The sequence below is a fragment of the Lathyrus oleraceus genome, chromosome 3 (assembly GCF_024323335.1).
Source record: "Lathyrus oleraceus cultivar Zhongwan6 chromosome 3, CAAS_Psat_ZW6_1.0, whole genome shotgun sequence".
Classification (NCBI taxonomy): Eukaryota; Viridiplantae; Streptophyta; class Magnoliopsida; order Fabales; family Fabaceae; genus Lathyrus; species Lathyrus oleraceus.
The window spans coordinates 126,642,288-126,652,744 of record NC_066581.1 but is presented as its reverse complement, the minus strand read 5'-3'; the positions used below and the strand labels follow the sequence as shown (position 1 = coordinate 126,652,744).

The 10,457-nt window shown below is 41.4% G+C and overlaps 1 protein-coding gene across 1 annotated transcript; it reads right to left on the bottom strand.

Moving 5' to 3' along the window:
• Positions 1 to 7,094: 7,094 nt before the first annotated feature.
• On the bottom strand, positions 7,095 to 8,275 carry LOC127130012 (uncharacterized). Its single transcript, XM_051059098.1, has 2 exons — positions 7,902 to 8,275; positions 7,095 to 7,839 (listed from the first exon to the last, which is right to left on the bottom strand). Exons 1-2 carry the CDS (start codon positions 8,273 to 8,275, stop codon positions 7,095 to 7,097), a joined length of 1,119 nt encoding a protein of 372 aa, XP_050915055.1.
• Between the last annotated feature and the right edge of the window lie 2,182 nt (positions 8,276 to 10,457).

Genomic DNA, 10,457 nt, shown 5'->3' with positions numbered 1-10,457 from the left:
TAGTCTATGGCTACCAAGATAACTCTATGTCAATTAGATGCTTTGGGTTCTATCATCCCGATCATGTTGATTCCCCACATAGAGAACGGCCAAGGTGATGTTATAACATTTAGCGGGTAGGAGGTACATGTACTTTATCAGCATAGATTTTGCATTTGTAGCATGTTCTGGTGTAATTGTAACAGTCGGCTTCCATCGTTAACTAGTAGTAACCGTCCATCAGGATCTTTTTCGCCATCGCATGCCCATTTGCATGGATGCCGAAGGATACTTAGTGTATGTTCTTCATAAGCTGATTAGCCTCATGTTTGTCCACACACCTCAACAAAACCATGTCATAATTCCGCGTATACAATACATCCCCATTCAAGAAGAACTTCAACGCCAACCTCCGTATAGTCCTCTTATCAAGGCTGGAAGCCTCTACCGGGTATTCTTGTTTCTCTAGATAATGTTTGATATCGAAGACCAGGGTTTATCATCTGACTCTTCTGCCGTTGTCAAGCAATGTGCAAGTTCATCAAAACGCCTGATTTTGATGTTAGGCTGATGGTTAGGCCATATTAACTTGTACATGGAAGCCAATTTCGCCAAGGCATCTGCCATCTGATTCTCTTCTCGAGGAATATGAGAGGAAGTGATTTTTTCGAATTTTGGAAGTAACTTCAGCACGTAATCTCGGTACGGAATTAGGTTAGCATGTCTTGTTTCCCAATCACCTCTGATCTAATGTATCACTAGAGCGGAGTCTCCGAATACCTCTAGTACTTTGATCTTTAACTCAATAGCTTCTTCCAGCCCCAATATGCAAGCTTCATACTCGGCCATGTTATTCGTGCAGGTAAAGCAAAGCTTTGCAGTGAATGGTAAATGAAAATTCTTGGGAGACATCAGCACTGCCCCAATTTCATTACCTATTGCATTTGAAGCATCGTCGAACATGAGAGTCCAACCTTTATTTGGCTCAGGTCCCTCCTCTAGTTCGGAGTCTTCGGCATCCTTAACAACCATGATGTCCTCATCTAGGAAGTCAAACTTCAAAGGTTGGTAATCCTCTAACGGTTGGTGAGCAAGATGGTCTGCTAGTACGCTTCCTTTGATGGCCTTTTGTGCAACGTATTTAATATCGTATTTTGATAACAACATCTACCATCGGGAAATTCTACCGATAAGAGCTGGTTTCTCGAATATGTACTTGATAGGATCCATTTTAAATACCAACCAAGTTGTATGAGTTAGCATGTACTGCCTGAGACGCTTAGCGGCCCACGCGAGTGCACAACAAGTTTTTTTGAGTAACAAATATCTGGTCTCACAATCATTAAACTTCTTGCTCATATAATATATGGCATGCTCTTTTCTACCAGTCTCATCTTGTTGTCCCAATACACAACCCATGGACTCACAATCATTAAACTTCTTGCTCATATAATATATGGCATGCTCTTTTCTACCAGTCTCATCTTGTTGTCCCAATACACAACCCATGAACTCGTCGAGCACTACTAAGTACATGATGAGAGATCTTCCTTCTGCAGGGGGCATTAGAGTCGGTGGCTCTTGTAAGTATTCTTTGATTTTATCGAAGGCTATTTGGCCTTCATCATTCCACTCCACGCCTTGATTCTTCCTTAGTAGCTTGAATATTGGTTTGCATGTGGCAGTAAGGTGAGAGATAAACCTGGCAATGTAATTCAGTCTTCCCAAGAAACCACGAACTTCCTTCTCAGTCCTCGGTGCAGGCATGTTCTGAATGGCTCGGACCTTGTCAGGATCCACTTCAATTCCCTTTTGGCTTACAATAAAGCCTAAAAGCTTCCCATATCGAACCCTAAATGTGCATTTGTTAGGGTTAACTCTCAACCTAAACTTCCTTAACCGAGAAAAGAGTTTCTCTAGGTTAGCAATGTGCTCTTCTTCTGTCTAGGATTTGGCAATCATATCGTCAACATACACCTCAATCTCTTTATGAATCATGTCATGAAAGAGAGTCACCATAGAACAATGATATGTTGCCCCAGCGTTCTTTAAACCAAATGGCATCACTTTGTATTAGAAGGTTCCCCAAAGGGTGCTCAACGTGGTTTTTTCCATGTCTTCCGGATCCATTTTAATTTGGTTGTAACCAGAGAAACCATCCGTGAAGGAAAATACCGAGAACTAAGCTGTGTTATCCACCAATACATCAATGTGAGGTAATGGGAAATCGTCTTTGGGACTAGCTCTGTTTAGGTCTCGGTAGTCGATGCACATGCGGACTTTCCCATCTTTCTTTGGTACCGATACAATGTTGGCAACACATTCTGGGTACTTAGAGACTTCTAGGAAACCGGCGTCAAACTGCTTTCTTACCTCTTCTCTGATCTTGAGAGCCATATCCGACCGAGTTCTTCTTATCTTTTGTTTGACGGCAGAGCATTCTTCTTTAAGGGGAAGCTTGTGGGTCACGATGTTAGTGTCTAACCCGGGCATATCTTGGTATGACCAAGCAAACACATCGTCATATTCATGGAGGAGCTATATCAGTCTTGTCTTCACTGCATCTTGATGCGCGACGCCTACCCTTACTTCTCTCTTATCTTCCTCTATCCCCAGGTTGATAACATCGACGTCTTCCTGGTGTGGCTAAATGAACTTCTCTTCTTGTCTGAGTAATCTGGCCAACTCTTCCAGGAGTTCATAATCTTCCCCCACTTTGTCTTCAGCTTGGTAAATTGGACAGTCAAAATCATGCCAGACCCTAGCAGTGTCGTTATCAATGGTCTCGATGGTGTCTCTGCATGTTATGATTTATGCAGTTTATTTAGAAAGTGCGTGCATTAGAATTAATGCCATTTTTATTATAATACAAAAATGAAAGGAAAGGAACAAAAGTTTGAATGCAAATCGCCATTTTATTAATGATATTCAAAAAAACTTCTGAAAGATAAAGGAGGCCCTACAACACGCCATTGTGCCTTGGGCAGAGCACAGGGTTTTGTTCAAAATAATAAAATTACTTTTGAAAAAATTAGGTAATTTCCACAGCCTTCTAGTTCTTCAGTTATTCATTGGGTGCGGCTTGTATTATCTAGTTAGACACCCCCTCTTGATGAGCTTCCTCATTGATCATTGCCACCTGATTGCCAAAGATGTGGCCAGCATTGGTGAACGTTTCTTCTACAGAAGGAATGTGCTCCTTATCATGTTGGTTACCGGCTTCATTCGATGACGAGTCATTCCCTAAACCAAACTTGTCCCACTTCTCTCGCACTTCCACCACCTTGCCCCAGTCTTGAGCATTCTCACTCTCCATGACAGCCTTAGCTCCTTGCCACGAGGCCATATATTGTCCCGATTTTGGTGTCTCCGATGTCTTCTGAACGACCATTACATTTACCACCTCCAAGGATTGGCATGATGTCTCGGTTATCTCGCCATCCATCTCGATATTTCGGAAAGACATTAAGTGGCTAACCAGGATAATTTCCTCTCCTCCAATCACAATCATCTTGTCATTCGCGATGAATTTCAACTTTTGATGTAAAGTGGAAGTGACGGCGCCTGCAGAATGAATCCATGGTCTCCCAAGTAAACAACTATATCCGGGATGTATGTCCATGACCTGGAATTTAATAGTGAAGATAGTTGGGCCTATTTTAATCGGTAGGTAGACCTCCCCTATCACTGCTCGTCTTGAACCATCAAACACTTTTACAATCAGAGTGTTGGGTTTCATATTCATCCCCTTCATTGGTAGCTTTACCAAAGTGGTTTTTGGCATGACATTCAGCGAGGAACCTGTGTCTACTAATACTCTTGATAGTATAGTGTCTATGCATCTTAAGGAGATGTGTAGAGCTTTATTATGGTTCTTTCCCTCGACCGACAATTCATCATCGTTAAACCCCAAAAAAATTCTGGTGGTTACGCAAGCTATCACATCGTCAAATTGTTCCACTGTTATATCTTTTGTGATATGCGCAGCGCTTAACCCTTTCATCAACGAGTTCCTATGTGCTTCTGAGCTGAGCAATAAAGATAGCATGGATATCTTTGAAGGGTTTGAATTAATTGGTCCACCACTTTGTAATCACTCTTCTTGATTATCCTCAGAAATTCCTCGGCCTCTTCACGAGTGACTGCAAATTTATGAGACAGATGCATTTCATGCATTTCTTGATTAGGGACGGGGATTTGGACAGGAGTAGCAATTTCCTTCCCTTTAGCTTTTGCAGAAGCATCAACAGCCCTTGGTGCAAACACTCGGCCATTGCGCGTCATTCCAGCTGGCCCCACAATTGAAGTGACATTTGGTTCATTGATTACCAAAGGTTGGTCTTCCTGCCCTTGCTTAAAATCTCTGGGATGATATATCCAAGGTACCGCCTTCTCGTCCTCGTATGCGAATGGTGCTGGAAATTCTATCACCAATGGGTTTATAGGGATTTCCATATTAACTTCATCATACGGGATGTCAACCACCGCTATTTCCTTATCACTCTTTCTTTTGACACGAAGATCGATCTGTAACTCGCCTTGATCCAACATTCGTTATATAAAATTCCTCAACCTTTTATTGTTTCCTTCATCAACTAGCTCCATCGGGATTAGACAACTCTTTAGAAGTTGTGCACCTATCATGGCGATGGGAGTTTGAATTTCTTTAACTTTAAGGATCAATTCACCTTGATCACTCCCCTCAATGGCACTGACTGAAGCACCTCCATGTGTTGGCATGGGATTGGTGTTCACGTTCGGGCGTCTTGGAGTGAAGGTGACAACCTTATCTTCAATGAGGTCTTGTACCCGATTCTGAAATGCAAAACAATTCTACAAGGTATGACCGAGCGCTCCCATATGAAACTCACAGTGGGCGTTAGCATCATATCTGGGTGGATATGGAAAAACAGCCGGTTATAATTCCCTCAACATCAAAAGTCCCTCCTTTTGCATGTACTTGAATATTTGGCTATCAGGCACTGGTAAAGGGTCAAGTTGCCTCCTTAGGGGCCTTGGCTTGAATTGACTTAGTTCCGTGGTATTCTATTGTTGACGATGTTGTTGATGTTGTTGTTGATGTTGTTGTTGATACACTTGTTGTTGTTGTATTGGCTGTTGATAGGGTATGGGTACTACTGCTGCGACTTGGCCATATGAAGCCTGTTGATTCCCCTTGTAGCTTCTAGATATAGCGTTCGTGTCACCTTCTCTTTTCTTCTAGAAGACTCCAGAATATTTTTTTCAGTGCGATGGGAGCTGCCACAGCTCCTTGGATCTTTCCATCCCTTAATCCTTTTTCTATGCGATCTCTGATTGTCACTAGATGCGCAAAGTCGGACGCTGCACTACTCACCAATCTCTCAAATAAAGGGTCCTTCAGTGTGTCCACAAATATTCTAGTCATTTCTTTTTCCAACAATGATGGCTCTACCTGAGCATCCAACTCTCTCTGTCGTTGGGCGTATTCTTTAAATGACTCCTTTTTATTCATGGCCATCCATTGTAACTACATTCGGTCGAGCGCCATATCTAGGTTGTATTAGTATTGACGAAGGAATGCGTCAGCCAAATCTTCCCAGCTTTGGATCCGCCCTTGCTCTAGACTCATGTACCATCTTAGAGACGCTCCACTTAAACTGTCTTGAAAACAGTGTATAAGCAGCTTATAGTTTTCGGTGTGGGCAACAATTTTCCTGAAGTACATTACCAGGTGACTTCTTGGACAAGTCTGACCTTTGTATTTCTCGAAATCAGGAGTTTTAAATTTAGTCGGGATGACCAAATTTGACACTAGACGCATGTTCATGGCGGAGGCATCGAAGATATTATTCCCCTCTATAACTTTGATCTTCTTTTCAAAGGCGCGAAGCCTATCCGCATTAGGATCTGGGAGTATCTTAGGTTTTGGTTGATCAAGCACATAGAAAGCGTCGTACGGGTCATCTCTCATTTCAGACCCATAATGAGCAGACGCATCAGAAGGCTCTGCACGATCTCCATCCCCTTTATTCCCTACCGGTATATGAACCAAACTCTTCTTAGTGTGAATGAAGCTTTCGTTTTGTTGGACCAATCCTGATGTGCTATCGTTCTTCTTCGCCCCAATTTCTGCATCTACGACCCTCTCTCTTTGGGCGATTGTTAGCATTGCCCTAGCAGTTGATCCATCTTTCCTTGGATCGGGGTGATGTCTGTCCTCATGGTAGCCTGATTAGCCTCAACATGCTCCAACGTCATCTTGTAGTTGCTTCGCGTCTCGTATCGGTGTTGATTAGTCAGTGTTGTTGGATATAGGGTAAAAAGGTTGGGTAATTTTTTTTTGAGTTTTTTTTATGAAGAATGATGCATAGTGAGAATGTGAATGTTATGCATATTTGATTTTCAAGGAATCGTTCGAGTTTCATTAGTTGTTAGCAATTCAGAGAAACAAGAAAAACTTAAAATAGAAATAACAAAGAAATTTAAACATCATTCATTTAAGTACATAACACAAGGATCCAAAACGCCCTAATTCAAAATACATTATCACAGGAACAAAATATAAGTCATAGGAAAATTAAACTGCAAGCTTTCTGGCTTGGATTCTTCTAGTTCTTCCTTGAATCTCTTCAACAACCCTCTATAGAGAAAAATGAAATTGATTATGGATGGAGGAGTGCTATCTTCCTTCAATTCTTCAACTGCGTCTCTTAACTTCCATGGCAGTTCTTTAGCCGCCCAATTACAGAATCCCACCAGCCTACCGAGCTTTGCACGAAACTTATCCCTATCTCCTTGCAAGAAGTCTATGGTCTTATTAAAGGATTCATAGTCTTCGACACATACTCTCGCTCCTTCAACCATATGGAGTTGTCTTGGTGTAATGACTCCAGCTGACTCTTCCAATAACTGGAAGACTCTTTTGCATCTCTTACTTCTCGACACTTCTCCTCCCATATTATGGGTGAAACTCTAGAGGCTTCGGTGGCTACATTTTTTAGTCGGCGCTCTTGATCTGCTTTAGCCTTTGCATGCCGAAAAGAAATGGTGAGTTCTTTTATCTGAGTCCCAAGTGTATCTCTTATCGTCTTGTTTTCCTTCATGGCCAGATGCCACCAATGCTCATTGTCTTGTCATTCTTTCTGGGCTTTCCGCAATTGACCCTTAAGAGTATCTAGACAAAGGTCAGCTTGTTCTAGTCCAACTTTGATCTTTTTCCTCTTATGCTCCTCTTTGTTAAACTTTTCCACATTTGCTTGGAGCTGCACATCCTTTCTCTCAAGTTCCCATTTCATGGTGTTTTTCTCATTGATGAGTTGTTGGAGTTTTAACTTCAACTCTTCATTTTCTCTTTCTAATTTTTCCATGGTAGTCTTGAGTTCATCAACCTCTTCAAAAGGGATATGGGTGAGTTTAGGTTCGGGAAGAGGTACAGATATCCGAGTGACGAATGGTATTTTGATCACCTCGGCCCTTTCCTTTACCCAATGAAAATAGGGTTCCTCTGTAATCCCATTAGCTCTTCCCAAATCAGCTCTCCCTTTTTGATTGACATTCTTCCAAGCCTCTCTGATTTGTTGGAACAAGCTAGGATTCTCAACTCCAAAGTCAAGAAACAAGAAGGCTTCCAAATACCTCGCATCTGGAGGGCCTTCCATTGGGTACCCAAGCTGTCTTAGTGATAGAACCGGGTTAGAATTTACACATACTTGAGTTCCAATAAGTGGTAGATTAGGAAAGTCTCCACAACTGAATATGATGTCCATGCTGATATATTCTTTGGAATACCAAGAAAGATCTTCGGATCGGAGCGACCCCAACTTCTGATGCCAACTAGCATCTGTCTGTTCTACCCAAACACCTGTCTTCGGAGATGTTCTAAAAACCACTAATATAATAAAGGAGTACAACAATCAATCATTCCTTTCTTCTTGGTGTACCTATGGCTCATGTAATAGTAAACATCAGCTAACAAGGTGGGTACTGGGTTTCCGGTGAGGAAGACGCAAATAGCAGCCATGTCTATGAAACCATCCATATTTGGGAGCAGGATGATGCCATAAATAGCCAATGCAATAGTAGAGTAACAAGCGTCCCAAATTTCTGCTTTTAGTAGGGTATGTGCTCTTTCCAAGAGAAAGCTTAGCGAAAACCCTTTGGTATTCCCTTTGACCTCTAGGTTAGCTTCAGCTTCCCTTTCGTCCATGTGAAGTGCTCTAGCAATGATCTCAGGTGGAAAAGATTCATCCACCCTTTCAAACAGTGGCTTGTTCTTCATAGGAATCCTAACAAGACGCTCGAATTCTTCCAGCATTGGTGCTAGCTGGAAATCTTAGAATGTGAAACATCTTAAAGGTAGGTCATAGAATTGGGCCAGAGTGACTAAAGTTGTATGGTCCACTCGTTGGTTGAGGATGCTGAGCAGATTGTCATTGTTTTTCCCAAAATTGATTATATATACCGGGTGCATTTAGTAGACCAAGTCACACAAGCTTCTTAGATCGGGATCCTTAAACTTGAAAGAGTAAATGTTTCTTTTGCTTGATTCCATGCTTCTCGAATTCCGGCAACTTATGATACTCAGATTCCTTGGAAATGAAATAATATGAATGTCATGTTATGAATAATGTTATGCATACCATAGGTAAGTCAACATACGAGCCGTGAGAGTGGGTATCCTTGATTACTAAAAAAACCTTTTGGAAGATGCTAAAGTTAGTAGGTTCCCCAAAGGCTCATCTGACAATAACGTCCCTAAAAAGAGTCTCGTCTGGGTGAGGCCTTTGTATGGTCCCAAAGAGGAAAAGTCCTAGTGGGTCCATACTACGCAACTCTCGAGTCCAAGGTTCTAATAAGGTTCTCAGAGTCATAGATCGAGGTTGGGAATATTACTGTAAGGTAATAATACGCCCAAGGGATCTCATCTGATTGGGTCTTTCTTATTAACCCAACAAGTCTAAAACTTTTTAGGTGAATACTACATAACCGCTGGATATAGTGGGTTAAAAGGTCCCTAGAGTCATTGATCCATCTTGAGAATCCTATCGTCGTGACGAAAACTCGTCGAGCAACAATATCTCAAGAGAATCTCCTCTAGGAGGGGTCTTCGTATCTTCCCAACAAGGAAGACTCCTTGTGGGCGTCCACTATGAAACCACCAACTTAAACTTATGGTTTTTCTCAGACTCGGGTAGAGAGTCTATCTCACAAAGCACCACTAACAGAGATCCCCAAATAAGACATAGCCAATAAATCACAAAATAATCATCATCATAGAATAATAATAACGAAATAAAGATAACAAACAAACAAACAAAATTAACACCCAATACAAAAACTAAACTAAGTTAGGCTTCACTCTCTTTTACTTGGAGTTATGTCCCCATCAGAGTCGCCATCTGTCGCATCTCGAAAAATATGATTCCTCGCGATGGTCGCGAAAAAATTAGTTCGAACAGAGTCTCCTCCGAACTTTATTTATCCCAATGAAGGAATAGGAAAATATCGATAAAACCTTTATGAAATAGAATAATGGTCGTCGCAACCATAGTCGGGTTCGGGAGTCGATTACGCAAGGGGAAGGCATTAGCACCCCTCACGTCCGTTGTACTCAACGAACACCTTTTAGTTCTAATTTGCGATTTGAATGTTAACCTATGTTGTTTGTTTTCTTCGAGTTATAATAAAATTGAATAGAGATGGATGGGAACCTCAGAAGGGATAAGAGGGAGGTTTTTTTATTAGTTTGCTCGCCAAGATCTCGTAATCTCGTGCCTACGTATTCTTATAGTGCAATATAGAAGTCAGAGCATTCGTAGTTCGGGGAACTACGGTTGGTTGGTGTCTTTCAGCGAACAATTGTTTAGACCGTATTCTAAAGGCTAAACGTTGGCTTGTCTACTCTCGGCGGAGGCTTAAACACTAGTTTGTTGTGCGTATTAGAAAGGATTAAAAGATGTTCTTTCTGAAAAGAGTTTCGGTCACGCGGGGCTGACAAGTAGAGTTAATGTGTTCGATGTTTTATTTGATTGGTTTTGATCGCACGGGGGCGGGAAAAGGATATGTTTGATATGTTAAGATATTTTGTTGGATGACGAATACTCGGATAGTCGAGTAAGACAACTCGTATCCCAATATTCGGGAAAGGGAATAGAAGACTCTAGACCACTTTCTTTTTCATCCTTAATTATAAAAGGATTTAATGAGGATTAAGGTGTTTTGAATGGATGACAAATACTCGGATAGTCGAGGAAGACAACTCGTATCCTAATAGTCGGGAAAGGGAATAGAAGACTCTAGACCACTTTCTTTTTCATTTAAGTGATTATGAAAATAGGTTTCTGTAAGGTTGATGTAGCTTAAGATGAACGACAAGTACTCGAACAACTGAGTAAACAAACTCACATCCAAGCATTTGAGGGGAGAAATCTAAGACTCTAGACCATCTCCCTTTTCATTCAGCTTATTATAGGAGTGTTTTGATTTAATCGGGTTTA

Bases quoted from the DNA above. Each gene is read 5' to 3' on its own strand.
- LOC127130012 (XM_051059098.1), bottom strand. From the start codon at position 8,275: ATGCTGGAAGAATTCGAGCGTCTTGTTAGGATTCCTATGAAGAACAAG. The intron at 7,840-7,901 runs GTACACCAAGAA...AGTGGTTTTTAG, and splicing joins TACTATTACATGAGCCATAG to AACATCTCCGAAGACAGGTG.